Genomic DNA, 27,576 nt, shown 5'->3' with positions numbered 1-27,576 from the left:
CACAGTCGACGCCCACACGCCTGAATTTTAGCATCATGATCGCGCGCATAAGTCTTGTTTGCTTCATCTGCGCCGTACTCTGCGTCAGTGCTAGCCCCCGCTTCGTCGCTGCGACCTCCGACCCTCCTTCGACGCCCGTGTCCGGCAAGCATGGAGCCATTGCGACTGAGGTCGCTGCATGCTCCCAGATAGGCTTACAGGCCCTCAAAGATGGCGGTACTGCAGCAGACGCCATCATCGCCAGTTCACTCTGCGTGGGCGTCATCAACTCGTTCCACAGCGGTATCGGCGGGGGTGGATTCGGTATCGTCAGATACCCCACAGCGAGCGGCCATGCCTACGAGATGATCGACTTTAGGGAGGCAGCACCCGCAGGTGCCAACCAGACTTTGTATACAGAGTCATCGGACAAGACTGCTTCGACTGTTGGTGGGTTGGCCAACGGCATACCAGGCGAGATAAGAGGCTGGCAAAGCCTACATCATCGTCATGGCAAGCTAGCCTGGGCGCGCCTCTTCGCCCCCGCTGTCGATCTCGCTCGCAATGGATTCCCTGTCAGCGTCGATCTGGCCAATGCATTCAAAGGCTACCCATTCTTGTTATCAGATCCTCTCTTTGCAGAGTCATTCGCGCCCAACGGCACACTTCTCACACTTGGTCAGACATGCTATCGTAAGAGATATGCAGATGTACTCGAAGCGATAGGCTATCATGGCGCAGACTGGTACTACGAAGGCGAGAATGCGCAGTCTATCGCCAATGCCTCGCAATCTCGTGGCGGCATCCTCACCGTGCAAGACCTCAAGAACTACACCGCCATCTTGCGCAAACCTGCTTCGATCAAGTATCGCAATCACCGCATCTTTTCCACCATTGCGCCCTCGTCGGGCTCGGTTGTCTTGTCTGCACTCAAGATTTTCTCAGGTTTCAATGGATCAGCCTCGGATACGGATCCTGCAATCAACGAGACCACACACTATCTCATTGAAGCTACACGCTTGGCCTATGCGCAAAGGACAAATTTTGGCGACCCCGCCTTTACAGCAAACGTATCAGCGCTCGAAAAATCGTTCTTGACGGACAAGGTCGCAAGTGAGGCAAGAGCCAAGATCAGCCCGAACAGAACATACCCAGATGCCTACTATGACATTGGGAAGTACGCCATACTGAACGATAGCGGTACATCACATCTCGCGGCAGCCGACAGCAATGGCTATGTTGTCTCACTTACGACCACCATCAACCTCTACTGGGGCTCGCAGGTACTTCGACAGCGTCCTCTGAGATTATGTGGCTCATGCGTACATAGGTCATGACCGACAAGGGCATCATCTTGAACGATGAGATGGACGACTTTAGTTCACCCGGTCAAACGAATTCTTTCGGCTTTGCCGCTGCCCCGGCCAACTTCATACAACCTGGCAAACGTCCCCAATCCTCCATTGCATCTAGCATCGTCGAAGACCTCGATGGCAATTTTGTTGAGGCAACGGGTAGTGCGGGCGGCTCGCGTATCATCACCGCCACTTTGCAAAATATCTATCACTACCTTGACCAAGCCTTATCGGCCAACGCTACAGTACATCATTCGCGATGGCATGATCAACTTACAAACGTTACTTATTTCGAGTACGCGAGCCCTCAAGTGGGCATACCAGGCTACTCGAACTCGACCGTCGCTTTCTTGACCAATCAAGGCTACAATGTCACGTATGAAGACACAACAGGCAGCACGGGTCATGTTGTTGCACTGAAAGATGGCATCTTTACTGCGGCATCCGATCCACGCAAAGCAGCAGGCCGAGGTTCAGCTTACTGAGCCGTCATGTTTGCAGTGCGCTGGCAAGCGAAACTCGTTCAAGCATGCGTCCAGCTCAGTAGCTAAAAAGCGCTCACTTCTGTGTTGCCAATGCCGGCGGTGCTGGACATCGGACTATCTTGGCGACTCCGACAAAGGCTGTCACATATTTTGTCAAAGTCATTGTGAATCGCTTTGGGCAATTCGCTTGCGTGACCAACAGCTGATGCAGCCCCTGCCAGTCACGCCCCGACCGAGGGCTATCTCACGTTGCAACGCTAAGTCAAGGCAATGGCAGCAGGCCAGCGAAGGCTTATCACGATGGCGCAAGGCAGGGGAATCTGTTGTAGCAGATTCACAAGCTCGATCAATTCCAAGCAAAGCGCGCGCAATGAGGAGGAAACGACTGCAAGCTCGATCGAGCGAGTCAAGTTTCATGAAATAACAATGCGGTGCGTTAATGCAACAACCCTGAAACGTGAAGCTGGCGTGATAGAGGACGACAGGGCCCGCTTAGGCCTTGTGGGACTTCTTGCAGGGCTTCTTCTTGTGGCTCTTGGCAGGCTTGCCCCATGGCTTGGAGGACACATCGGGGTCGCTGAGCTGAACGATGGCAGGTCCGGCAATCGTGTGAGCATCAGTGACAGCGTCGGCAGAGTCAGTGATGATGATGTAGACTGGGCCAAGTGCGCCCTTGGGGAAAGTGACGGTGTCCTTGGAGTTGAGAGGCAGACCGATATCCATCGCGCCGCCAGCGTTGGCAAAGATGAAGTGAGCGTACTTCTGAGCTGAGGACTTGGACGCAAACTTGAAAGAGATTGGCTTGCCAGCTGCGGGCGAGGCCGTCTCTACAGTGAGTGCGGGGAAATCCTGGACTGGCAATGCGCCGACAGCAGCAGGACACGAGCCAGGCACGATGAATTGCGCAGCGAGCGTGTATGCTTGCGAGGGATCAATGCCGATATCGAAGGGGCTCGGGAAGCCGGACTGCTTCTGAGTTTCTGCCACGTAGCCTTGATGACGCGCTTCGACCGAAAGGATAGAACCGGCAACCTCGAGATAGGCAGGCGAGCTGATGGCAGGGGCTGCTCCTAGATAAGCCGACACGCCAACCGATTCGAGCACTCTGGCCAAGCCCAATGCGCCGGTCACACTGTTATAAGGGAACGAGTACTTGCTCGTCGTATCAGCACATGAACACCTAAAGTCTAGGTCAGACATGCACACCTTGCATGGGCCAACCGCATCCTGCTTGAGCGCAGCGGTGAGATAATTGACGTGGGTCTGTTCGTCGCTGCCGAGCTCGACGATGCGCTGTCTGACTGAAGGTCCGTAGCCAGCTTTGGCAAAGTCATGGGCATCAAAGCGAGCAAGGACGCCCTTGTAGAAGGTAGATTCCAGATGTTCGAGTGTGAGAGCGAATTGCAGAATCTGAGTGTCTGTAATGGCTGCGACGGTCGAAGCGGCAGCAAGTGCCGAGATAACTGCGACTGCCTTCATAATGATTTGGCGGGGTAGTAGTGGCTTTGGTAGGTCTGAATGAGTGTGGTGAGTGCCGTAGAGGCTGACTAAAGGTCAAATGCTGCTTGGTAGCGAAAGGCGAACTGTGAAAGTGCTGATGAGGAAAGCAAGGAACCGTAGACTTTATAGTGTGCCCGCCTGAGCGCAAACAACACTGGCGCGTGGAGTGGAAATAGGTCATTCTCCTTGCTCAACCCTCGGCTCGAGCCCTTACGGCATACGACGAGCGCTCGGTCCCAGATCGACAAACTAAGCCATCATTCTCGACGCGACTGACTGGGGGAGGATCGAATCTTGCGCGCAAAGCCCATGTCGATCCGATCGTTTGTTGACGACGTTCGCCTGATGAATCTAGCCACTTTGATCGACGGTCACGAGCTCGGGTCAAGGCAGGAGGTATTTGCGTCGCTTCTGGCGGGAGACGCGCTTGAAATCGCGACGCGTCTGACTTTTCTCTCACGCTCTTCACAGGCCAACGACTGTCAGATCAAGCTTGACGCCTGGCGGGGCAGCTGCTGTTCGGCGAGATGGCCAGCTCCGATGGCAAGAATGTGCCCCTCTTCTACGCGCGAGAGGGGCCACGTATGCTCTCGGACAATGAGATCTCTCAGCTGTCCGCGGCAGAATGTAACATGGCGTGCGATCAGATTGACCAGAACATCCTCGGTCTGCTGCAGAACATAGACGAGAACATCGTCAGAAGCTACGCCACCATCACAGAAGCCATCCTGCCAAGCGTAGAGCGGTACGGTCTCGCTAGCAAGGCAATATGGGACTCGACCAAGGTAAGGGCTCTTCAGGCGCAGGAGAGACGGTCTGAAGTGACGCTTGCGCAGTTCTGGAAAGCTTTCTTCGAAGCATCTGCAGGTATCAGGCTCACAGATCCGCTCGAGGTGGCTCTCGGCGCACTGCAGAGCGACGACGAGACAGAGACAAGCACAAATGCCAATCTCACGCTCGACAGCCAAGACGACGAGACCGTCACAGTCGAAAGGACGACACCCATTGGAGACGAGAGCGAAGCATCGAGCGCAACGCCAGCCAGACCTAGCTGGGCAGAGGATCAATCTCCCTTTGACCGCTTACAGCGAGATCTGGCGACAGAGCCACGACCCGTCACGGCACCACGCGACGTACGAGGCTACAAGGATACGCTTTCTCGCCTGGCTGAGCTTGGCGTTGACTCACCCGATCCCGTGCCGCCCATGCTTGAGACAATGCAGTTTGACGATAGCACAACGCGCGATTCTGCTTCAAAGGCTGCACCGAGCCCTAAAAAGCGGACAATCAACCCGATACTGTACCAGACCATTCTCAATTCTGCCCGCAAGCAACAGGCCGCACATAGAGATCAATCTTCGTCGCCAGACAGTCCGGCAGCAGACCCTGTCAAACCGGCTAGCCGGCGTGCATCTTTGGCTCGCAAGAAAGTCGTGTTCCCTGCAGATCTACCAGCGGACAAAGACGGCAGATGGAACGGCATCGCTGATCTGTCAGCTGTATCTCTGACAAGTCTCGATAGTCCTGTGAGAGTCCAGCAGAAATCAGCGAGCGCACCGACGCCGACATCGCCTCGGTACGCTCAAGACACTTTCGCATCTGCCACTCGAGCGACGTCATACACACCCGGACGTCGGAAAGCTCAAGACCGAGTCGGACTGTCGCCAACGCCAGATGCGACCCGGACGAGTCAGACGCCGGCAAAGGAAGGAGCATCACGATTGGCCAGAGACGTACTTGCAAGCGCCGCCCAGCGGCATGCGAGTCCGTTCAAACCTATGCACGATGCTGGCCTTGGCCACCTCGAAGATCAAGACGACTTTCGTAATCCTACTCGATTGGCAGACGAGAGTTGGACTTCGGAAGACGAGGGCAATCAGAGCGCGCTGCCGATCTTCGATCTACAAGAAGCAGATAATTCAGTGTCCTTTGGCGGCCAGGATGGTGTTCAGCTGCCTGAGGATACCCTGTTTGGACGCAAAGGACGTTCGCTTGGGTTCGGAGCGCAAGGGCTTCGTGCGCCGGATACAGTGGAAAGGAGAGGATTTCAGTTACACGGGCCAAACGGAGCGGACGAGATGCACACGCTCTACGGGGGGAAGCTGCTCGACAGTCAGCCGGCTATCGCGAGTCCACTGGCGGGCAAGAAGACGCAATCGGAGTACTGATGTGCATGATGTTGTACAACAGACATGCTAATGGCTCGCGTACTTGCTTCTATGCTTGCATCTTGACAGAATCCTGCAGGTCTTCTAGAGTCACATCTATGCCTTGCGCCTGGGCTGATTTTGCTGCTCTCTCCAGCAAGAAGGTATGGCAAAAGAGTGTGGCAGCTTGTGCGATCTCGAGCTGACCTTTGCGATACTCCATGACCATGGCGAGCACTTCTGGTCTGATCGGAGCTGCTGCGGTCTGATCGCGTGCTGCCGGCTCATCTGTCCGAGCACGCTTGACGAGGTCTTCCTGACTATCCTCAACGATCATCGCAGAGACGTCCTGCGAGAGCGCATTGATGCGGAGGTAGAGCAAGGTCATGATTTGCTCAATCATATTGAGCTCGTTATCTAGGCTGATATACTCGCCAGCACTAGCGCTCTGTGTCTGCAGTCTGCCCTCTAGCGTCCTGCCGTCTTCGGCATCGTGTAGACTGATCATCAACCTGACTTGAGCCAACAGCGCATCGGGAATGACGCCGTCTCTTCGTACGAGGTGCCTCAATTCGGTCAGCTGACATGCTTGCAGCACGCTCTCCAGGGATCGTTTGGGCTCTGCGTGACCTGGCGCGAGTCGTGGTGGAGCAAGCTTGAGCACCATGTGATCATCTGGGTTATTCGGTATGATGAAGCCATAGCCTAGCAGAAACTCCTCGTTCGATTTTGGCCCGTAATTATTGAAGACTTGCTGTCCAGCAGCAGTTGGTTCATCTTGCACGAGATTGAACCGGCCAGAGGCGGAAGATGTTTGCCAAGTGACCTTGCGCGCTTGCTGATGGTTGAAAGCGTCGACACCTGGAAATAGCACGGGCGTCGAGGCTTGCTCATTGCCGTCAATCAGATGGGATGGGAATGCGCGAGAGGAGAGAATGGTAGCAGCCCAGAGCGCAGAAGGCCAGGTTTCCTCAAAACTCGCTTTGAAGAGTCCAGATTGGCCGGCCCTTCTGAGCACGGTCATCCATTCGAGCTGCCAATCGCGTTGCCTATCCGTGACCGCGCCTGCTAGATTGGTGCCTTGCAAGAGCTGCACTTCTGCCGGGTTGAACCACAGAGGCGTACGCATGGCTGATCGCGGAGGGAGAGTGTCCACATAGGCCTGATGTAGGCAGCAGACAGCAGGCGAGGGATGCTTGTGCAAGACCAAGTAGAGCACCATTGCTTGATGATCAGACAGCTCAGTCGCATGGTGTCCGAGTGCTGCTCTCGCCGAGGTGGGCGTTATGGCAAGTGTGTGAGGACAGGAGGCTATGCATGTTCCAGCAGGCAAGTCAGTCGTTGCTATGATGCTCTTGTCGCCCAGCTCGTCTGTAGTCCCGCTTCAGCCATTGCAGGGCTACTGAGCGTAAGCAGAACCTTGTACGACGATGAGATGCTCATGGATGAAGCCGTCGTGATGTCGCAGCCATGAGCCAAGTGCAGTGTCGGCGCAGCGCTGGCTCATTGGCTGGACACACAGATTTGAGTTTTCGAGGAAAAGTGGTTTGACAAGTCGACAAACAGACGTTGACATCATCGATCATCGCGACGGGCACGCAGGGCAGGCATGCTTGCTCGTGCTTGCTTGGGCTCACGAACGCTGACACGGCGATCCTTGCTCTCTGCATCATGTCCTAGGCTGGCACGAGCAGCGCACAAGCCGAGCCTGCCACAGCTCGATGAGGACGACTTGGAAGAGACTTGGGTGAGAGGCAGTGGACCGGGTGGTCAATCGATCAACAAGACCAACATATCCTGCTCGCTCATTCACCGTCCGACTGGTATCCGCGTCCAATGTCACGAGACCCGCTCGCGAGAGTGGAACAGATCGCTCGCTCGCAAGATCATGAGAGAGAAACTCGATCTTCATCTCAATCCCGGCAAGAGCTCAGTCGAGGCCAAATGGGACAAGCTCGGCGCCAAAAAAGCTGCCGCTGCTCGCAAACGACGGCGTAAAGCGGATGCAAAGATCAACGCGAAGACAGATGCAGAGGCCGCCTCGACTTCTATGTGAACATACTTGCTAGCTTTTGCTTGGCTGCTTGCTGGACCGCCATGCGCTTGGCGTTGGCCAGCATGCTCGATGCTCCTGCCGACATATCGTTCAGACCGTTCTGAAGATTCTCGAGCTTCATGCCGCGCTCGGAGAGACCTTGCTGCAGTTCCGCCAGATAATCTCGCGTTTGAGCGGTCTCTTCTGTTGCGCGCTGGCGATTGATCTTGCTATAGTCTGTGCCCGTACTCGACGAAGGAGTCGCAACAGGTCCACGTCGGGGAGCGGCACTGTCTGGCGTAGCTGTAGGCGCAGTCTTTGGCGGGGGCCGATTCGGTCCTGCAAGCAAGCTGTCGATTTCCGCTCCCGTCGCCGGACCTGCCACGCCGCCAAACCAGGACATGACGGTCGAGCCCATCGTAGCTATGGCTTGTGTGCGCACATTGTTGCGTGGGTTGTGCAGAGTGAGTGCAGGTGGATAGGCTGGTCGCAAAACGTCGCACAGTGTGATGAGATGAATGCCGTCGTGATCGGTGCGTAAGCAATCACCGCTTGGCGTCACTTCTACCGGTGGAACCGCTTTGAAACTGCTCATGCATCAGTCATGATCAGTGTATACACGATGGAGCGCTCACTCGTCTATCGTGTTGACAAGCTGGATTTCTTCGAGATGGCCGGGCACTCGATACGCGCGGACTGATCCATCTCGAAAGTAAACCGCCAGGAGCAGACGGCCCTGCAAATGCAGCATCGCTGCGCCCACAGCTTCGACCTCGAAATCGATTTTGGTCAGTCGAGTGCCGGTCGTGTTGACGAAGGACGCCATCGACCGAGTAGCAATGACAAAGCTGAGCGAATGCAAATTCGGTCCTTTCTCGCGTTCTCTGCGCATCATGGGATCACGCTGGGCGAGCATAGCCATTTCGAGCAGCTGCGGACTGGCAGCGAGATTCTTGCCTCTGATATCGCAAACCATGGCGTTGAGCGGCTTTGAGAGGCTGTTGTGGTCGAATACGCGTCGTTCGCTCGAGATGATCCAAGTATCTGCTGCTTGGTGAAAATCGAGCACCGTACATTGCCCACTGGTCCTTACTTCTAACAATCTGACTGCACTCTCCGCATCTGTACATTGATGCAATGTTCAGCTCTTGCTAGCGAGCGATGGCAATGCACGCACCTTCTTCCGTTGGTCCAACGATGAATTTGAGGACGGATATGACCTCCCGCACATTACTCGCCTGTGGTCTCGGGATCGCTTCGCCCGTTCTCAGATCGAATACGGCCAGATTGGGTCCATATGCAAGAGCGACAAAGCCAATCTTGAAATCGAGCGCAGTGAGGATATCGCTAGAGCACTGAACGCGGTACATCGGTTTGAATTTGCCCGGGACGGACAGGCGTGAGATGTTGGTCGAATCCACTTGCCAGTTTTGTCCTTCGAGCGGTCTTCTGCGAGCAGGACGAGGCGGCGGAACTTCGCCCGACTGTGTACGTAGCAACGATCGGGCAGGACGGACGGGCGGTGGGGGACTGGTGGATTCTGTCCAGGCAGGGGCATCGTGCGCAGGCAGTGGAATCTCTGACTTGCGAGAAGATGCAGGAGGGCCTTCGTACTCCGCTTCGCCAGCTGAACCCAAGCGAAAGATGAGCGATTGTCCGTCATTGAAAACGACGAGTAGCTCGAGGCTATCTTCGCAAAGCTCAATGTGCGTGACGCTCAGATCGGGTCGCAAGTCCAGACGACGATGATGATTCTCACGCAGAGCCGCGAGAACGGTCTGGCCGGGTAGGCTATATAGCAGAGAAGGGAAATCGCGCCGCAATCTGGAGTCTTGTGTCATATCTTGGGCATAAGACGGAGCGAGCAGCGAGGACGACAGATCTGAGATGCACACAGACAGATCTCGGTGGCCTGTAAGCAAGATGCGATGCTCTTCCAACTGAACAGCAGAGACCATCGCCTCCAATTTCTCGTGCCCTCTTGCTCTGGGCTGAGCAGTCCCGCCTGCGAGGGGTAAAGCCGGCAGCCGGGTCTCTCGCCTTCTCTGAAGCTGTTTATGTGCCTCGCTCGAAACCGATCTGATACTACTTGTGCTGATACATCGCTTGCCAGACCAAGCGAGTAAGGTAGGCAGTGCGAGTTCTTCCTGTAGCTCGGCGTGACGAGGCGGAAACGACCATGCTGTCATGTCCTTAGGCTGCTCTTGAGCTGATGAGGTAATGACCAGGCCAAATGGATCATTGGCCAAACCCGCTTGAGCCGTCCGAGGTAGGACGAGGTAATCCTGCGCTGCATCGAGAGTAGGGTATACTGATCGCTTTGTCGGATTGAGTGAATCGCGCAGTCGACCGAATGCTTGCTTGATCGGACTCGTTGCTGCTTGTCCGGTACTAGCCAGAGCAGCAACGAGGGGGAAATGCATGACGTAGACGCCTGCTCTGTCGGAAGGAGTGAGACCGCCGAGCACGATGAGCTGAGTCTCTAGTGAAGCTGGTGCAGCAGTCGTCATGCGTTCGACGAAGCCTTGCTCGGGCGGAGAAGCCCAAGAGAGCTTGAAGATGGGCTCACGAGGTTGTTCGTCTTGTTGAGTCTCGTCGGTATTGAAGAGGTCGGCTGCATTGGCAATGTTGACGTCCGTCCTGTCTAGCGTTCTGACTAAGAGGGGATGATCGGCATCGTTGAGATCCCAAAAAGAGATACTGCCGTCAATGTGACCGACTGCTAGGACGAGACCATCATGTCTGAAGGCTATACATGTGACTGCAGGGCGTCGCTCGGTAAACAAGCGTTCTCCCGAGTCGCCACCGCCGCCCAGAGCGCCCGGGGGTATGATCAGATCGAAAGTAGATCTGACCTCCCTCGCTCGTATGTCATACAGAGCCACACCACCCTCGTAGGCCACTGCGAGGATATTGAGATCGGTCGGGTGGATGTGAATGTCGACGAGGACGGGGATATGACGACGCGAGGGCGCGTCGGGCACACCGGACCGCCTGAGGACTTCTTCTTGCTCTAGCCAGAGATTCGAGATCCTATGGCCGGATATGCGAGCACAGGCGAGATCGTAGCAATCTATCGATCCATCTCTGAAACCGATAAACAGATGCGAATGGACGTGAGTTGACTCGATGGCCGTCACATCACTCCGTAGACTCGTGACGGCGTAGCGTGTAGGTTGACTGCGATGCTCGAGCGTGGCAAGGTCAAAGATGGAGAGCGTGTTGCTCTCATCGATGATGATGAGCAGCGGTGTGCCCGTCCAGAACTGCAACAGCTTGATCCGTTGATCCTGCCTACTCTTTATTTTCCACGAGGTCCGCACTGCTTGAGCTCCAAAGACGTGTACCGTGCCGGAATGTGTACCGACGGCCAGTAGACCCTGTAGTGGATCGTAGGCCATAGCAGTGACGTCCGAGGGAAGTGTCAAGTCGGCCAGCCTGCCGAGCTTGAGAGGATTGGCATGCTCGAGCTCCTGAGTCCAGTCCAGACTCTGAGCGGCTTCGGCTACCTTGCCGGAGCTCCCGAGACCTCCCAAGCGATGTCTGAAGCCGTGTGCCATGCTAGCCGGAGCTTGTTCGTGAGAGATAGCCGGGCTCAGTCAGTCGGATCCTTGCTTGTTCCTCTCCTCGACGACGCGTTGTCTGCCAGCTTTGACAAGCCGGATTGCTCGGCCGAATGGACATCAGAGTCGCCTTTGGGTCCGCACTCTCGTCATGTAGATCGTCACCGAGCTCAGGGCATGTCGAGGCAGGGGTGGCATGGAGCTGCTCTTCGGCAGCCAACGAAGCCGTACCGTCAGATTGCCAACCCATTACGATGCAGCAAGCCTAGCTCAAGGAGACCTAGGAGCGGCGCTTTCTTCCTCAACAGCATCGCGAGCGACAGACATCCGATTGCTCATTGCATATCTGCTCGAGCGCGAGCTACAAGACAAGCAGAGACCCGATCTATTCGTTCAAGGTCAGACTGTGTAAGCTCCCACTTTCCCAGCTTGCATGACGAGGGTCGGGCTGATGTGAGCCGCACAGTCGACCGGGTATTCTGGTGCTCGTGAACGATTGCGATTGGGAACTCGAAGGCGAGCTGGACTACAACATCAAGCCGAACGACGAGATCGTCTTCATCTCGACTTTACACGGCGGCTGAACGTCACTGTGGCGTCGCATCGACCACTCTGGTCTTTGACCATTGCTCCGGCGTCAGCGATTTCTGCCGGTCCATCAGCCTCTTGCTGCTCGGTAGACCCGTCGCCCAAGCGAGCTCCTCACCTGCGTAAACGCGTGCAATTGCGCAATCTCGTCCGCCAGTAGCTCATTGACTGCGCAACGTCCTGCGTGATCAGCTCTGGTCGAGGACGGAGAGCCTCTTGACACACCTTTGCGATGCCGCTTGAGCGTCGACATGCCCTCAAAGTCAGGTGACACGATGATTACCTCATAGGACTGTTTCGCATGGTGTGAGTGAGCATGTGCATGCTGCTCTGCAGTTCACATGCCTGTCCGCAACCACCTGCAGACCCGAGGTACCTGAGCTTGGGAGCAAGCTCAGAAGCTACAGGACTTGCCTGAGATATCAAAGACTTGCTGAATCATCATCTTGAGTGTTAGCCAAGGCAACCAGCGTGCACAGGCAAGCGTACGACATGAGTTGCACTTGGCAGCACTGCTCGTATCCGTGCTTCCAGTGACGCTTCGTCGATCCCGCCCATCCTGCTCCGCCGGCGCCCAACGCTCACACTCTGCCTGCGTTCGCTCGCGATAAAATAACTTTAGCGCTTCAGAGGCCAAGAAATCCCAGCAACTCGTCCGAGAGATGCATCTCATGTACTCGCTCGACGAGGCAGGCAACAGGAGGTACACGCTCAAGGTAGGCAGATGTCTCACTGCTCGTCCCACAGCAAGTTTACACCGGTGGCTGCAGAAACGGACAGACGCCGGAAAGCTCACACGATCTGCTCATCCTGCTCGATTCTCGCCAGATGACAAGTGCGTACTCCTCTCCATCGAGCTAGCCACAGGCTCAACGGGTATCGGAACCCGCAGGTTCTCTCGACACCGAGTGACGATCAAGAAGAGGCACAACGTCTTGCTCACCCAATTGCCTGCAAAACCTCTCTAGTCAAGCCCGGCAAGAACAAGCAGCGCAAAGAGGAGGTAGGCAAAGTGCATGCAGATGCATTGTAGTTCGACATGTGATTCTGCTTGTAATATTACACGCTGTGATCCTGGAGAGCAAAAGACGCAATCAGTCAACCTGATCGATGGACTGCTTCAATTTTGCGAGCCTCGCCTCAAGCGCAGCGATAGCTTGGGTGATCTCGTTGATCTCTGTCGCTCCGGACAGAGTAGCAGGCAAGTTTGTCGTGCTTGCTGAAGGAATCGCTTCGGGGTGCTGTTTCGTAAAGGCAAAATACTCGTGCAACACGTCTTTGACCGCATCTGCCACTTGATGAGCATGATCATCCGCCGAGCCGGTCCGGAGCGAACGAGGTCGTTCGGGGTGCCGACTCGTCATGAGCGACTTGATATTCGATACCAGCAGCACGAAGATGACGAGAGAGAGTATGATGGCAGTAGGCGATGCTTGTCCCGTCAGATCTGCAATCGACTCGCTCGCCGAGCTGAGGAAATCGGACACGGGGGAGACGTATTGACTCAGAGGACCAAGATCGAAGCCGAACAGAGTAGTCTGGGGCTGCTCGTCAGGCGTTTCGCTTGCTTTGGTCTCCGTGATCGGAGCAGGCATCGCAGGCTCCTCATCCTCCTCGCCTGGATCAGCGGTGACCGATCCGAATTCTGTGCGATGCTGTTGGATGTACGTCCGCATCTCTTTGTCCATCTCCTTGTAGAGCGTCTTCTGCCCTTCCAATGCGGACGAAGTGATCACGCCTGTTTCATCGAGTCTTTGGTCAGTCGAGGCAGTGGCCTGGCAGATGGAGACGCACTCTTCAAGAAGCTACTCTTGAACCATTCGACTTCTGTCGTGACAACCATACGAGCGCTGTCGTTCTTTGCCCACATGATACACGTCTTGGTCTTGACGGCGAACGATCCTCCACTCGGGACATCGGGCGTCTTCGTGGTCGTCAATGTGGTCAGATAGGCATCGTAGTCGATATGGATATTCGCGTCTGTCAGGTGACATTTCGTCGACTTGGGTCCTACAGGTCCGCTGAGCGGCTTGATGTAAGTCATCGAGCGCTCAAGCAAGCCAGTGCCTTCAGTGCTGGGCTTCCAGTCTGACATTTGTATATCCGTTAGCTTCTGATTGTTCGTCGCAAAATCCTTGAAGAAGGCGCTCGTATAGACAAGATTGTGGAGCTTTTCTGGTGAGGTGGGATAGACTTGATCGAGGACGACATTGGCGAAATGTTCCTTCTTCGTCAGACAGTCGCACTCTGTAACAGGATGGGTCTCCTTCTTTCCTTTGACCGGTCTGGCCGTCTCTGCTGTACCATTCGATTGGGCAGCGACTTCAATGCCATCTTTCGGCTTAGTTGGCGAGTCTTGGTCTTTTGCGCCTCTGCTGCGACCGCGAAGTCGGCGTGCAATTCGCTTGCGTGCGCCTTCTGTGCTACTTCGCTCGAGACCTTCACCCTCTTCCGGACCCTCGTCCGAGCTATCGTGATCATTCTCATGCGCTCCGTTACCGCGCAGAGCGACTTGAGGTACGTCAGGGTGAGATATTCGCCAGATGTTCGTCACGAGATCATACGTCGTATCGCGAGACAGGAACGAAGCGAAAATGTGCTGCGGGGATTGTTAGCAAGGGGATGATCACAGTGAGAGGAAAAGGCGACCTTTGCGTGAAGTGTCGCTACTTGAACTGCATTAGGAATGACGAACGCAGTCATTCTCTTTTCGATCGTTACTACCTCCGTAAAAGGCACGACGAGCTGCGTATAAGCAACATCAGCAGCGTCTTGATTTTGCTAGCATGATGCTCACCGTAGTGACCCAGCCAAAGATATTAGCATTGAAGCAGAGGTGATGCTCAGAGATGTACAGCCGGCCTTGTATGAGGATGTCTCTCTGGAGGGCACAACCATAATCTGTTGCCAAGCTCAGTACACCGTGTCAGCGCGCTGGTGAGGAACACACCTTCGATGAGATAATCATCTTCTGGTATAGTCTTGAAAAGAACATGAAAGTCAGCGTTGCGTTTGCTCGAGGCAACTGCATAGCCTGCGCCATAATGACTAGACGAATCATCTCCGTCTGCGTCGCCGTAGTAAGAAGCACGATCTGAATTGGCATAGTCGTCACCGCTCATTCTGCCCACTCGTATTGGCTGCGTGAGTGCAGGAGCCGGGCTAGCAAGCGTTGCACCGGACATAGCCAGAGCGCTGCCTATTCCGCCGATCTGTTTGTTCCCCTTTTTGCCGCTCAACATAGGCGATTTGGGCGCAGAGATTGAGCCCCGCCGGGAGGGAGAGTCTGAAGCGATACCCAGTCTGCTACTTGAGCTCACAGCGAGCTGGTTCGTGCCGCCGACTGTGTTGACGGCAGCGAGAGCTCCGAGACCGTTTGGCGGATGCGCATCATTGGGTGGTGAGCCACCTCTAGAGTTGAGTGCAGAATCTGACTGAGACTGTGCAAGAGAGACGGCGTCTTTGCCGCTCGCGTTCAGATCAAGTTCCGAGAATGCGCTCGCTCTTCGCGACATGGATTGAGTCAGGGGTGAGCCAGACAGGCCAGTCTGGCCCGATGCTCGCCTCTGCTGAGCTTGTATGATCATCTCGGGTTGTGAACCGAGAGGACCTGTGGCATTGGTCGGTTGGACATCGAGCAGATGATCTAGTGTGAGTGAGCCTTGTTCGGACGGTCCTTCTGCTCCCGGTGAGAGAATGGCCGTCAGAGCGGGGTGCTTTTCGTTGTGTGAGATATCTGCTGGAGTCACCCGGCTGGAGATGGACTGCCGTCTCGTCGCGTCGTTATGAGAAGCAGACAAAGTGCTGTTGATCGATGGTTTCCGTCCGATCTGCTCGGATGGCATCGTGTTTGAGCGGTCTCGGCTGAGACTGGAGAACTGTGGCGCCATCTCGCTCTGTGGGCTTGCAATATCTATGGTCGGTATCTGATGGCCAGCCGTAGCAATAGTTGGCATGGTCATTGATTTGCGCGGTGCAGCATAGTCCACGCTGTTCTCAGGCTCTAAGTGCGCATGGTCACCGTGCACGGGCTCGTTCCTGATCGCTTTGTCGGGCGTGCGCATTTTGGCAGGAGAAGTATTTGCGCTGCTGCTTGGCGTCTCTGACGAAGAACGACCCGGGTTGGCATCGCCCGCGTTGTCTGCCAAGCCCTTGATCCTAGACAGGAGGCCGACCATACTCGTTGACGTGTCGTATTGGCTTTCTTGTTTGCCGGGAGGATGGCTACTGTTGCACTCTGCCCATGTCGCAGCTGTGCACACGACTGATCATGAGGCCCAAAAATGCTCCTCCCGTCATATTCCGCGATCTCCTGTTGCGCATGACGCGCTTTTCGGTTTTTGGCCGGGGCGCTTTCGGCCGGTCGGTCATATCGATCGAGCAGCTACCAAGAAGCTCAAAAAGTCGCGCGACTGGTTCGGTCCGACGCTGCCACGCAAATCCTATCCAATCTGGATCAGCACAGAACGCTCCTCTCCTCCACGGCTTATATCTCCAGGCACTCTCTGCCCTCTTTCAACGGCAACAGGATGCCGCGAAAGACAAGCAAAGGCATGCCAGATGAGCACGAATTTGCAGACCAATTGCAGGAGTACACAAGCAGTCTGCACCACACCAAGCAGAACCGCACGCTTGTTGATAGAGCAACGTACCATGACCTTATTGACTATCTCTCTGGAGACGATGACAACATGCGAGAGCCTCGATTCAGACAATGGGCGGATAAATTCTTCTCACTTCGAAACGCCCCTCGTCAAGCAAATGTGATCGAGCTCGTTGCAGGTCCGCAAGACTTGCCTGTGGCACGCACAGAAGATCTCTACGAGATACTAGTCAGAGGACACTCTTCTCACGGCGGAAGAGACAAGACGAGCGCAGCCGTGAGATCCAAATGGTCTTACATCCCTAAAGACGTTGTCGGTAGATTTGTGAAGATCTGTCCCACTTGTCAGTCTCGTCGAGCCGTCGTCAAAGCACCTCGCCTACCTGTCAGAACATCGACGACACCCGAACCTCCCGCTCGGACAGCGTCAGCTACGACGCCACCCATGCTCCTGCTTGGCTTACATCACACCACGCCCTTGATCACCCAACCTCTGGCAAACACGATATTGGCACCTGTACAGTCGTCAACCTCGCCTGCAAGCTCCTTGGAGCGATTGTCAGATGCAGTCTTTGACCGCAGAGAGTCTGTCTACTCTTACACTTCTTCAGAGGGCGACCACAGCTCTGTCGACACGTCACCACCCACGCCATTCAAGCCCACGGCCCGAGACAATTTTCTATACTACTCACCAATGTAATCGCATGCATATCAGAGCGTCAGCGCCCATCGCTCTGAAGCAGTCGGAGCAGCGCATAGATTACACTGCTCTCGCTCGCATGTGACTCCGGTGATTCTATCATTGCGTCCAGCTCTGCGTCTAGTAGCCTCTTGAGCTGAGTAGCGAGTATGCCAATCCGACCCCATGCTCGCATCCTCACCCATGCGTCGGACTTGCCTTGCGTAATGATCTTCAATCCTCCTCTGGCGAAATCCACCTCTATCTCTCCACCGAAGAGCAGGACAGCATACAGCGGTATCTGCTCAATGATCAGCAGATGTGTCATTCAACTCTTGGCAGGCTAACCTCTGTGACATCTCTGATGAAAGGCTTGGTCGTCAGCGCTTTTGAGAAGTATGTGACAAAGTGATGCAGCTTCGGATCGCCAAAGAGCGTACTACCGGGATGGATGAACACTCGGCCGGTCTCGTCAAAGAATTTGACTTCTCTTGCCTCGTGGTCTGCTCTGACATTGCCTGACGAGGCGGCAATATACTTGGCATCCGGCAGTTGCACACGAGCAAGATTGCCAGTACCTGCGAAAAGGATAGCTTTGACGAGATTCAGAGACTCTGCATTAGCATTGAGATCGTTGCGGCCTGAAATGATGCCCGATTGCTCGAGACTGGTCATGAATTCTCGCTGAAGCATCTCGATATCCATCACTGCAGAAGCAGAGATGAAGGTCTCGGAGCAATACCTTTGCAGCGCAGATCGACCTTTGAGTTGCTTGCAGGCGTTGAATGCGGCAATGCTCGTTAGTACATCTGATCTCTCCTTGGCAAATCGTTGTCTGGCTTGCTGTGCCTCATCACGTGTTTCCGGATTGTTCAAGAAGAGCGGCTTCGAAGCAAGGCAGGCCACGCCGGTGACGACAGGCTCGATACATCGGAAGATTGAACCGAGGACGAGCATCTTCCCAAGCTTTAGGTCGACCGGAATGAGCGAGAGATGTCGTCCCAGCGGCGTGATGCGAGCATCTTTTCCCTTGCCAGTAATCGCACCGAGTGAGAGCAAAGTGTTCCAAGCTTGATCGATCGCTGCCGTACTGGGAGGCGAAATGGCTTGCGAGAGGTATTTGCGAGGGTCGACATGTTCGCGCACGGCCATCACGCCCAGCACGATGCTGTCCAAAGGTGTGCGTAGCATCTCCGGTAACGCATGATCAGCCATTTCTTGTTCAGTGTAACGCGAGAAGAGCTTGTAGCATTGGCCGGCCTGTACACGACCAGCACGACCACGTCTCTGTTTGGACGATGCTTTCGATGTCATTTGTTCGACGAGGCGAGTCAGGCCAGATTGCGGATCGAATGCGTTCTCCTTGACTCGTCCGCTGTCGATGACATAGACGACATCAGGAATTGTAATTGAGGTCTCGGCAATATTGGTCGCAACGACGATCTTGCGTGTGCCCTTTGGCGGCACGACAAATACGCGACCTTGATCTGAATTTGACAGATTCGAATGTAATGGCAAGATCAGTGTCGAAGTTGTCTGGGTGGAACGTAGGAGCTCGCACAGTCTGGCAATCTCTGCTACACCCGTCATGAAGATCAAGATCGCCCCATCATCTGTATCGATGAGCAATCTCGAGANTAAAGCTTCGATGAGACCATAGTCAATCTTGCCAGATCGCGTGAGCATAGCGAGTGTGCTGATGTGTGCAGGTTCAGTAACGCCATGCTCCTTGAAGCTACCCTCGATACGCGCGATCTCTTCAGCCGAGTACTTGCGTGAAGGCTTCGTGCTAGGCGCAACATAGCCCAGAGTCGGCAGATAGTCTTCAAGGTAGAAGTCTTGAACAGGATACGCCAGACCTTGCAATGAGATGCAGGGCGCACCGTTGAAGTAGCCAGCAAAAAGTGCCTGATCGACGGTGGCAGACATGAGGACGATTTTGATGTGCTTATTCGATGCAAGCAGGTGCTTCAGCTCGAGTAGGAGCAAGTCCGAATCGAGCGATCTTTCGTGCACCTGTGCTTGCGTCAGCTTTGCTTCTCAGCAACACCGTGATCGCTGACTTCATCTACAACGACATGAGAGACGCCGGCCAATTGGGGATCGTTTGCAAGTCTGCGCAGGAGCACGCCTGTCGTGACAAACATCAATCGACAGTTCGGCGAGGCTTTGCGCTCGCCTCGGATGGTATAGCCGACAAGATGGGGCGAGTTGATCGTCTCGGCTCGCTCCTGAGCAACTCGAGTAGCAACAGAGATTGCACTGACTCGACGAGGCTGAGTAACAATGATCGAGCAAGTGCCGCCTTTGCCAGTGCTCAGAGCTTTGTCGAGTATGAACGTAGGGACCTGAGTCGTCTTGCCTGAGCCGGTTTCGCCCATGACGATCGAAACACGGTGAGAAGTGACGAGATCGATGATGTCTTGTTGCATCGACCAAGCTGGCAATTTCTTGCGCGATTCGAGCATCTTCTTGTACGCTGCACCCGCAATGCAGCTTTCGTATTCGCGTTGAAGCGCTGCACTATCGCCAGCTTGGACAGGTCTATATTGCCTCGTGCGCTTAGTTGGCTTTCCGTTCGGTTGAGGCTGAGGTGTGCTAGCTCGAGTGATGTTGGCACTTTCAGCAACGAGAGGCCGTAAGACGGCCCTGAAATCTGGAGGATGTGACGAGACACGTTCCCAGATCGTCGATAGAAGCTCGACGAGTTCGCTGATGAGGCCTCCTTGACCGGCCTGAACAATGCCGGCCAGATCTTCTCGTTCTTTACATGCTCTCAGCAGCGTCGCAGTAAGATGTAGAACGATATAAGGCGGTGCATCGTCTGATGTAACGATCATGGTAGGAAGAGCAACACACTCTTCGCACATGCTCGGGTATCGTGATCTGTCGTGTAGATCGATGCGGAGAGCAGGCGCTCGATCAGTTTCGCTATCCATTGCGATTGCGAAGGAGTCATCGTCGAGCCAGCGAAAGCGAGAGCCATATATCGCTTCCAGTGCGAGCACTTCCTCCTCTCTTCGTTCCTTCATCTCGCCCAAATCGCCGTGATGTGTATCGAGCAACGAGTGCTGACCCCAAGCCGGATCAGTCTCATCAAAGGCCAACCGGCGCAAGAGCAGATCAATTGCCAGCCCAGAATGCTGCTCGGCGCTTCGGTATGCTTCCTCAGCAGCAGGTCGGGGAAAGCCAAGGGCGACAATACGGTCGATCGCCCAGGACTCCTTGAGAGCGTCACTGTCGCTGGCAGAGCTGATGACTCTCGCATTGGCATCTGCTGGTTTTCTATGCCTGAGATGCGCAGGCAGATCGTCTTCGCTGATGTGGATCTGCAAATATTGCTCGACTGCCTGCTGCAATGGCAGAGCTAGGAGCGAGCGAACGATGGGGTCCTGAGCGGTCGAGTGGTCTGCCGACTGACGCAAGAAGACCAGAGCTTTCTCTGAATGCCCTTGACGAAACCCCTGGGCTGTACATCTTGCCAGGACGTGTTGCTCCTCTGAGGTCAAGGCGACAGAGCTCGTGTCGTCCTCGTTGGATGGCAGGGCGGCTTCGGGGTACACGGGCAAGAGGTCTCTTATTGTGGTCTCTACAAGCTCTCGAAGGTCGCTCGACATGCGTACTTCGGGTGCCTCTTGCCATCCTTTGCTCAAGGCAACAGGCTTGGCTATCTCGCGAGAGGGTGTGCTTTGACCAGAGGAAGCAGGCTCTTCTATGCGCGGCGCGGGGGCATTCGATGCAGCCTGGAAAGGGTCTTCTGCCCATAGCCATGCTTTGTTCTTCGGGCTCGCCTTTTTCTCGGCTTCCAATTTACGCCAATAGTCTCGACAAGTCGGAGGCATTTGCAGTTCCAGCCTGAGCGAGTTGCTGAACCTGTACAAGGCATACACAGAACCGAGTTGTCTCGCTTCAGCCGCAGAGCCGCAGTCTGGCAGACGTATCTCGCTCTCTATCGAGCTGGGAGGTTTGAGAATGACTTCGTCCATCGCACCCGATTTGAGATTTCTACGCTTGAGGACGCATTTGCAAGTCCATCTGTCCTTCCCAAGTCGTTGCGCTTCGACTTCCGCAGACCAGCCGAGCTTGTTGCAACGTTCTCTGAGCAGATTGAGGGGCAGCTTGCCCGTATGACCGGGAAAGACCTGCTTGGATGTGTCGATTGCTGGTGCAGGCTTTTGCGAATTGCCGGAGGAGACAATGTGTGCACGGGCTTTGCGTCCTTGGGGTCCATGTGTGGCCAAGGCAGACTTGTCTGCTGCAGTGGGCGTGGCAGCATCTTTGCTCTTGCCCATGCACTGTGCCGACGTTGGATCGTCGTCACTCGTCGAGTCGATCGCGACTTTCGTGATTTCGAGGCAGCCGAGTGCGTGACAGGGAGCAGATCTAGCGCTGAGTCAGTGAGAGTTATGCATGCTTAGTGGAGCCATCACGCTACGTCTGCTCGCAACTGCTTCTCACAAAGTACCCCGAGCAGTCAGACCTACGCCAACAGTTCGTCGTCGTCACTCGCAAAGAGCTATGGCAAGCATGGCAACGCCAGGAGCACATCCTGTCTCTTCCTCCCAGACGCCTACCCACTCTTCGCCCAATGCAAGCAATCAGGCGCCCTCTGTGCTCTCGCAGGGTGCAGATCCCAATGCAAAGATCAAGGAGGCCAAGGCAAAGATGCCAAATGCATCCAAAAAGGAGAAATCGGTCGAAGCCATCACTGCCAGCATGGGCCGGCTCGAGGTGAGTCAATCCGTCATGAGAGCTCTTAAGAGCTCATAGGCTGCCTTGGGAATCGCAGATGGATCCACCAGCCGAGTATCTGGCACGCCGTCTGGCGCTATTCGAGCAACTCAAAGCCGAGCAAGACGCAGAGCTCAAGAGTGCGTCCTCTGCCTTTGTCCCGAGTCATGGGGCTCAAACAAGCATGCAGACAAAGCAAAGGAGGTCATAGAGATCACCTTGCCGTCCGGTGATGTGAAGAAAGGAACCTCTTACGAAACGAGTCCAATGTCGATCGCGCTCGACATTTCAAAGGGTTTGGCAGAAAAGACCGTCATCGCCAAGGCTCGTCCATCTGTGCTCAGCAATTGGCTTCGCTGAAGTCATCCGGGCAAGCAGGTCGATGGGGACTTGTGGGATCTCGAACGACCCTTGGAAAAGTCTTGCAAGCTCGAACTTCTCGACTTTGAATCCAAAGAAGGTCCGTCTTACTCGATAGAACCCGAGTGTTGGACTCATGTCGGAATGCGGACAGGCAAAAACGTGTTCTGGCATTCTTCAGCGCACATCCTCGGAGAGGCAGCCGAACGACATTATGGCTGTCATCTCTGCATCGGTCCACCTACAGATGAAGGCTTCTTCTACGAAATGGCATTGCCAGACGGCCGGCAGGTTGCTCTCTCGGTCAGTCTGTAGCGGATGCTGACCGTGATGAATGTGCTGCAGGACAGTAGCAACGTCGGATCTTGCGCCCCTAGAAACGCTCGCCAAGAAGGTCGTCTCCGAAAAGCAGCCTTTTGAACGATTGACGGTCTCGAAGGAAAATCTGCTCAAGATGTTCGAGGTCAGGCGGCTTCAATGTTGAGCAGCGAAAGCTGATGCTGTTGGCAGTATAACCGATTCAAGACCCATATCATCAACGACAAGATTCCAGATGGCACTTCGACAACAGTCTACCGATGTGGACCCATGATCGATCTCTGTCGGGGTCCACATGTACCTCATACAGGCAAGGTCAAATCAATGGCCCTTCTCAAAGTGAGTCCCCTCGAATTCCATCGGCTGTAGTATGCTAAAGTCAGCTAGAACTCTGCATCTTACTTCTTGGGCAAGCAAGAGAACGAGCAACTGCAACGAATCTACGGTATCTCCTTCCCAGACGCGAAACAGATGAAAGAATACAAAATCTTCTTGGAAGAAGCTGCCAAACGCGATCACCGTCGAATAGGCACAGATCAAGAACTCTTCTTTTTCCACAACATGAGCCCCGGCAGCTGTTTCTGGTTACCGCACGGCACTCGCATCTACAACACTCTCGTCGACTTTATCAAGTCTGAGTATAGGAAACGAGGCTACAGCGAAGTCATCTCGCCCAACATGTTCTCGAACGAGCTCTGGAAAACATCAGGCCACTGGCAGAATTACAAAGACGATATGTTTACTCGTGAGCGAGGTCCTTCAGGCTGCGTCAATAGCCTGATTGCTATCGTTTGCAGTCAATGTGGAGAAGCAGGAGTGGGCATTGAAGCCGATGAACTGTCCAGGCCACTGCCTCATCTTTGGATCACGAGAACGATCTTACAAAGAGCTCCCTATCAGAATGGCAGACTTTGGCGTTCTGCACCGTAACGAAGCAAGCGGTGCCTTATCGGGTCTCACTCGCGTCAGACGATTCCAACAAGACGATGCACATCATTTCTGTACGACCGAGCAGATCGAAGATGAAGTCGCGGCCATCTTCGATTTCGTCAAACATGTCTACGGTCTCTTCGGCTTCACGTTCCACATGGAACTATCGACGATGCCCGATAATCATCTGGGTGATGTTGCCACTTGGCAAAAGGCAGAAGGCATGCTCAGCGCTGCTCTGAACAAGTTTGCTCCCGGCCAATGGGAAGAAAACCCAGGCGATGGAGCTTTCTACGGACCAAAGATCGATATCACCCTGAGCGATGCACTCAAACGACGACATCAATGCTCGACCATTCAGCTCGATTTCCAATTGCCGTCTCAGTTTAAGCTGGCTTTCCATAATGGCAAGACTCCCAACACGACCGAGAAAGTAGCCGAGGGAGCATTACCTGCAGACCGAGAGAGACCCGTCATGATCCATCGCGCCATCATGGGCAGTGTCGAGCGTTTCGTTGCCATTCTTACAGAGCATTTTGCTGGCAGATGGTACACTCAGCGCTAGACAATGAGGAACTGTGCTGATACATGCTCGCAGGCCTTTCTGGCTCTCACCGCGACAGATCCTCGTCATTCCCGTTGCTGCTCCACACAAAGCTTATGCTACCGAAGTGGCAAAGATGCTATGGGATGCAGGCCTCTATGCAGATGCAGACATGACCGATGCTACCCTTCCAAAGAAGATCCGCAATGGCGAGACGAGTCACTACAACTTCTTGCTAGGCGAGTCCTTCAATCTAAGCGGTGTTGCTTGTACTCATCTAATTGATTTAACAGTCGTGGGCAGTGATGAGATGGATGGACGATCGGTCAATATCCGTAATCGTGATGACATTGGTGCAAAGGGCCGCACAGAGACTTTGCCGCTCGAAGACGCAGTTTCTCGGTTTGTTGCGCTCAAGACAGAACGTAGACTCGAGAACAGGATCTAGCATTGCATCCTCTGCTGCTAGTACGGTGAGGACGAGAATATCTCGTTGCAACGGAACTCTTGCTGCTGCGTATGAAGAGAAAGTCCCAAGACTATGCTGAGATTGAGATTGCACGGCATTGAGCGCAATCAGATACAGAAGAAGGGAGCTCGAGTGTGGCCATCGCGTCTCACATCAGTTGCTGCGTCACAGGGTGGCAATTGTCGCGCTTCACATCATGTCGGCTCACACCCAGCCGCTACTATTTTCTTTGTAAAGGCGTTTCGAGATCTCGCTTGCAATTGCAATAGAGCCACACTACACGTTCGAAAGCTTATCGTACTTGCAAGTCCGCCCGCCCACCTCTATTTTGCCATACTTGATCTCACAGTTGCCCGGTAGCCACTGGCAGGTGATAGGCCCTGCTGGGGCTTATCATCTGAGTAATTTACCATATCGACAACTGCTCACAGGACTTTGCCTCTCTGAAGGTATCTTCGCAGATTTCCAAAGAAGGATACAAGGCTTTCGAGCCGGACGCATCGCACTTCATAGTGAATTCTCGGCGAACCAGCGTCATCGGATCCACTGCAGCTCTATTTTGTTATGGATCGTACGCAAGCTAGATCATGTTCCAACCTCGAATGAGCGCTGTCTCGAAGACGAGTCTGACTTCTAGCCAGCAGCAATGATATGCCGCTGCCTTGTCAGGTACCGAGCCAAAGGCTTCCTCAATCGTATGCTGTTGGGTGAGGGAAATATTCCAGGTACTCCGATCAGTAGACTGCTGAACCGGTCTCACTGAGACCTGGAAGGGTCCCGTCTGCGATCGACTTAGCAGCAACGAACAGGAAGAAAAAGATCGATTGAGCTGACGTATTCGACGAGTGTCGATTTCTGAGGCGGCAGCAGGACGATCCAGCCTTGCCAAGTAGGAATTGTGGTCCACAACTTGAATTCCCAGGGTTGTGCCGGCCCGATGGCTGTACTTGTGCAGAGCATCTGACATGCAGACATGGTTGGACAAAAATACCGCGATTTGACCGGGACCCATGCTGACGCATACGCTCCAAGAAGAACCAACAGGCTGAGATTATTGAGGAGGAGCATATTGATTGGGGATGAACGTCAAGGGACCGCAAACCGCAAGGTGGCGCGAAGTACGCGTGAAGCGCTTTCAAGCAGACGACGGGATTTATACGAAACGTTGCCCATGAAATTCCCCGACTCAGTTTTCTTCGACGTGCCCGTCCGCATAACCAGTGATTACATTCCCTAGTGTCATCACTCTTTCTCCAGCACGAGGCTTCGCCATCAAATCTGCTGCGTCGAAAACACACTTCGGTCTAGGGCATGCTGCGCGAGATCATGATCTCTACGCAGACGCATCCGAGAGCGCTTCTTCCTTGCAACAGCATCGAGGATATCTGACCTTGCAAACTTGCTGACCCTTCGGTCGCATTATGACATGTTTCCCTCCGCCACATGACTCTGCCCGACTGTGACGCTTTGCAGAAGCTCTCGAGCTGCACACGCTGCCGCCAACAAAGTTACCTCTGCCGCAGACAGTGGACAAAATGCTTTTGATACCGTCTATCGCAAGTCAATACGATATTATACAGCCATCGCGTTAGCTGATTCAGCGCTCGCACCGCGCAGACCACTCAGGTCAGGAATGATCAAACACTTCGTGCTCACCGCAATCTTGGTCGCTACTACTATCATGATCACTCAGAGAATCACACAAGCTACCCAAGTTCTGGCGATACGTCGCTGATGCTCGCGCGGTCGCACTGGTTGTCGGCCTTGCGGCAATGACCCTGAATGCTTCTGCGGTCCCGACCAATGCTTCCGCATGCCAGCCGCAGCATAAGGTTCTAAACCAGTATCAAGCGCAGTAGCTCACATGCATGCAACGCCCCCATGTCAAGAGCTTCTTTACGATGCATACGAACCTGCACGCTGCATAAAGCGTTTGGCAAGGACACTTTTGCACTCATACCTACATGAGCCAGCCCAGCCGTATAATCTTTCTGCTCTAGCCATTGTGCTTGTACGCGAAACAATGCCACGGTACTATCGATCGAGGCTGTGCAGCTTATCGACCTAGCAACCCTTCTGGTCACAAACGTCCCAAACAGTTTCAACAGCATCCCCAAATTTTGAGCATAGCGAGCAAACATGCAACTCTCTCAAACAGTTGTACTCATCGCTTGTGTGTTCGCATTCATGGCGATCAAGACGTCCGCCGCGCCCGCAGAGTGAGTGCATTCGGCAGTTTTTCCGCTCGGCTGATGATCAGATAGCTGTTGGATCTGCGACGCATCAGGCGATCTGTGTTGCACCGGCGATCTATGTTCTCTCGAATGCTCACCCAAATGAGCCTGCTACAGAGCCTTAGCAGTTCAATGCAGCCCCATCTACCTGTCTTAGCTCAAAATGACTAGCCTAGCTTGCCCTGAATGCCCGAGCATACAATAACACTCCTTTGTTGACATATCTGCAATTGAGCATGCGATCTGATAGCAGAAATGCTACATCGGCTGTGGGCGATCGAACTGACAGACTCTGCCCGGAAGCACTGTGCCCCAGGCTATGCCGCAAGTGCCAACGGTCATTGAGCATTTGAGCGGCCCTGTATGTTGTCATCAAAGTGATGAGCTTGCAACTTGCAACAGACGTACAGATTGTTCTGCGGTCCCCTGGAAAGGCTCCGGAGCACATTGCGGGCAAAGGCGTCTTAGCGTTCATGCCAAATTTGTCGCATCGTAAGTCGTAGTACCGATCGTAAATCGACATAGGAGCACCTGTTGTGGTTCTTCCCGTGAGTTCGATCAGGCAAGATACAGTGGTGTCGAGCTTGCCTCGAACTAGCTGAGTGAAGAAAGTCAGCCTTTCTTGCACAGAGCAGCAGTGGTTCATGATCGCGGCATCTACAACGCCCCCAACCACTCGGTTTGTGTTCTGCTCGCGAAGCGTTTGGATATCCCATGCTTGCATGTCCGGGCTCAAATTTGACGGACGAGCTCGGCATGGTACATTGCCCTGCTCGAGTCAGATGATATATCCATGTGGCTATCTGCAAGCGCATACGCAATCGACAGCATGATCCTTCTTTTCAGGATCGAGCCTGATCTTCTCTTTCTGTTCGGCTGTTTTCGTGAACACTTTGAACTCGTAAGGGATACCGTCGCCTTTTGTCAATGTACATTCGAGTTCGCAAGGCTGCAGGATCATGCAAAATGTTCGCGCTTTTGTGATGGGGTCGGCATGTGCGATGGTAAGAAGAGCCAAGAGACAGAGCGAGACGAGCATGCCGAGCTTTGTGGGAG

The 27,576-nt window shown here is 54.3% G+C and overlaps 14 protein-coding genes across 14 annotated transcripts; 6 read left to right on the top strand and 8 right to left on the bottom strand.

Moving 5' to 3' along the window:
• Positions 1-35: 35 nt before the first annotated feature.
• On the top strand, positions 36-1,819 carry L969DRAFT_18069 (uncharacterized protein; the record flags this gene model as incomplete). The annotated part of the gene is made up of 2 exons (XM_014711698.1): positions 36-1,262; positions 1,310-1,819. The coding sequence occupies 2 exons, from the start codon at positions 36-38 to the stop codon at positions 1,817-1,819; spliced, it is 1,737 nt and encodes a 578-aa protein (XP_014567184.1).
• A 492-nt stretch (positions 1,820-2,311) lies between these two features.
• On the bottom strand, positions 2,312-3,298 carry L969DRAFT_50486 (uncharacterized protein; the record flags this gene model as incomplete). The annotated part of the gene is made up of 2 exons (XM_014712089.1): positions 2,312-2,971; positions 3,026-3,298. 2 exons carry the CDS (start codon positions 3,296-3,298, stop codon positions 2,312-2,314), a joined length of 933 nt encoding a protein of 310 aa, XP_014567575.1.
• Positions 3,299-3,793: 495 nt separating this feature from the next.
• Positions 3,794-5,564, top strand: L969DRAFT_88389 (uncharacterized protein). Its single transcript, XM_014712088.1, has 2 exons — positions 3,794-4,104; positions 4,156-5,564. Exons 1-2 carry the CDS (start codon positions 3,847-3,849, stop codon positions 5,485-5,487), a joined length of 1,590 nt encoding a protein of 529 aa, XP_014567574.1. The 5' UTR covers positions 3,794-3,846; the 3' UTR covers positions 5,488-5,564.
• L969DRAFT_88387 (uncharacterized protein) lies at positions 5,085-6,969 on the bottom strand. Its single transcript, XM_014712087.1, has one exon. The coding sequence runs from the start codon at positions 6,686-6,688 to the stop codon at positions 5,537-5,539; it is 1,152 nt and encodes a 383-aa protein (XP_014567573.1). The 5' UTR covers positions 6,689-6,969; the 3' UTR covers positions 5,085-5,536.
• A 545-nt stretch (positions 6,970-7,514) lies between these two features.
• On the bottom strand, positions 7,515-11,137 carry L969DRAFT_103974 (uncharacterized protein; the record flags this gene model as incomplete). The annotated part of the gene is made up of 3 exons (XM_014712086.1): positions 8,679-11,137; positions 8,137-8,623; positions 7,515-8,088 (listed from the first exon to the last, which is right to left on the bottom strand). The coding sequence occupies exons 1-3, from the start codon at positions 11,059-11,061 to the stop codon at positions 7,515-7,517; spliced, it is 3,444 nt and encodes a 1,147-aa protein (XP_014567572.1). The 5' UTR covers positions 11,062-11,137.
• Positions 11,138-11,177: 40 nt separating this feature from the next.
• On the top strand, positions 11,178-11,648 carry L969DRAFT_50369 (uncharacterized protein; the record flags this gene model as incomplete). The annotated part of the gene is made up of 3 exons (XM_014712085.1): positions 11,178-11,200; positions 11,254-11,472; positions 11,531-11,648. The coding sequence occupies 3 exons, from the start codon at positions 11,178-11,180 to the stop codon at positions 11,646-11,648; spliced, it is 360 nt and encodes a 119-aa protein (XP_014567571.1).
• A 3-nt stretch (positions 11,649-11,651) lies between these two features.
• L969DRAFT_50615 (uncharacterized protein) lies at positions 11,652-12,210 on the bottom strand (the record flags this gene model as incomplete). Its single annotated transcript, XM_014712084.1, has 4 exons — positions 11,652-11,711; positions 11,771-11,820; positions 11,878-11,977; positions 12,142-12,210. 4 exons carry the CDS (start codon positions 12,208-12,210, stop codon positions 11,652-11,654), a joined length of 279 nt encoding a protein of 92 aa, XP_014567570.1.
• Positions 12,211-12,251: 41 nt separating this feature from the next.
• On the bottom strand, positions 12,252-15,959 carry L969DRAFT_88384 (uncharacterized protein). Its single transcript, XM_014712082.1, has 7 exons — positions 14,603-15,959; positions 14,450-14,553; positions 14,302-14,397; positions 13,447-14,251; positions 12,545-13,390; positions 12,421-12,487; positions 12,252-12,366 (listed from the first exon to the last, which is right to left on the bottom strand). The coding sequence occupies exons 1-5, from the start codon at positions 15,828-15,830 to the stop codon at positions 12,747-12,749; spliced, it is 2,877 nt and encodes a 958-aa protein (XP_014567568.1). The 5' UTR covers positions 15,831-15,959; the 3' UTR covers positions 12,252-12,366; positions 12,421-12,487; positions 12,545-12,746.
• Positions 12,315-12,685, top strand: L969DRAFT_95149 (uncharacterized protein; the record flags this gene model as incomplete). The annotated part of the gene is made up of 3 exons (XM_014712083.1): positions 12,315-12,368; positions 12,423-12,491; positions 12,545-12,685. The coding sequence occupies 3 exons, from the start codon at positions 12,315-12,317 to the stop codon at positions 12,683-12,685; spliced, it is 264 nt and encodes an 87-aa protein (XP_014567569.1).
• A 222-nt stretch (positions 15,960-16,181) lies between the features above and the next one.
• On the top strand, positions 16,182-16,955 carry L969DRAFT_50619 (uncharacterized protein; the record flags this gene model as incomplete). Its single annotated transcript, XM_014712081.1, has 1 exon — positions 16,182-16,955. The coding sequence occupies one exon, from the start codon at positions 16,182-16,184 to the stop codon at positions 16,953-16,955; it is 774 nt and encodes a 257-aa protein (XP_014567567.1).
• Positions 16,956-16,974: 19 nt separating this feature from the next.
• L969DRAFT_82510 (uncharacterized protein) lies at positions 16,975-21,226 on the bottom strand (the record flags this gene model as incomplete). Its single annotated transcript, XM_014712080.1, has 3 exons — positions 16,975-17,235; positions 17,283-18,950; positions 18,998-21,226. 3 exons carry the CDS (start codon positions 21,224-21,226, stop codon positions 16,975-16,977), a joined length of 4,158 nt encoding a protein of 1,385 aa, XP_014567566.1.
• Positions 21,227-21,290: 64 nt separating this feature from the next.
• L969DRAFT_88382 (uncharacterized protein) lies at positions 21,291-24,379 on the top strand. The gene is made up of 11 exons (XM_014712079.1): positions 21,291-21,665; positions 21,724-21,805; positions 21,856-21,989; positions 22,044-22,125; positions 22,180-22,312; positions 22,371-22,488; positions 22,536-22,682; positions 22,731-23,088; positions 23,141-23,822; positions 23,872-24,056; positions 24,111-24,379. Exons 1-11 carry the CDS (start codon positions 21,345-21,347, stop codon positions 24,263-24,265), a joined length of 2,397 nt encoding a protein of 798 aa, XP_014567565.1. The 5' UTR covers positions 21,291-21,344; the 3' UTR covers positions 24,266-24,379.
• A 183-nt stretch (positions 24,380-24,562) lies between these two features.
• Positions 24,563-25,354, bottom strand: L969DRAFT_50604 (uncharacterized protein; the record flags this gene model as incomplete). The annotated part of the gene is made up of 4 exons (XM_014712078.1): positions 24,563-24,666; positions 24,716-24,832; positions 24,884-25,077; positions 25,278-25,354. The coding sequence occupies 4 exons, from the start codon at positions 25,352-25,354 to the stop codon at positions 24,563-24,565; spliced, it is 492 nt and encodes a 163-aa protein (XP_014567564.1).
• A 1,424-nt stretch (positions 25,355-26,778) lies between these two features.
• L969DRAFT_95143 (uncharacterized protein) lies at positions 26,779-27,559 on the bottom strand (the record flags this gene model as incomplete). The annotated part of the gene is made up of 4 exons (XM_014712077.1): positions 26,779-26,879; positions 26,929-27,051; positions 27,109-27,289; positions 27,338-27,559. 4 exons carry the CDS (start codon positions 27,557-27,559, stop codon positions 26,779-26,781), a joined length of 627 nt encoding a protein of 208 aa, XP_014567563.1.
• Between the last annotated feature and the right edge of the window lie 17 nt (positions 27,560-27,576).

Source organism: Mixia osmundae, assembly GCF_000708205.1.
Source record: "Mixia osmundae IAM 14324 unplaced genomic scaffold scaffold_6, whole genome shotgun sequence".
NCBI lineage: Eukaryota > Fungi > Basidiomycota > Mixiomycetes > Mixiales > Mixiaceae > Mixia > Mixia osmundae.
Note: the sequence above shows the minus strand (reverse complement) of the source record. Positions and strands in the feature narration are given on the sequence as shown.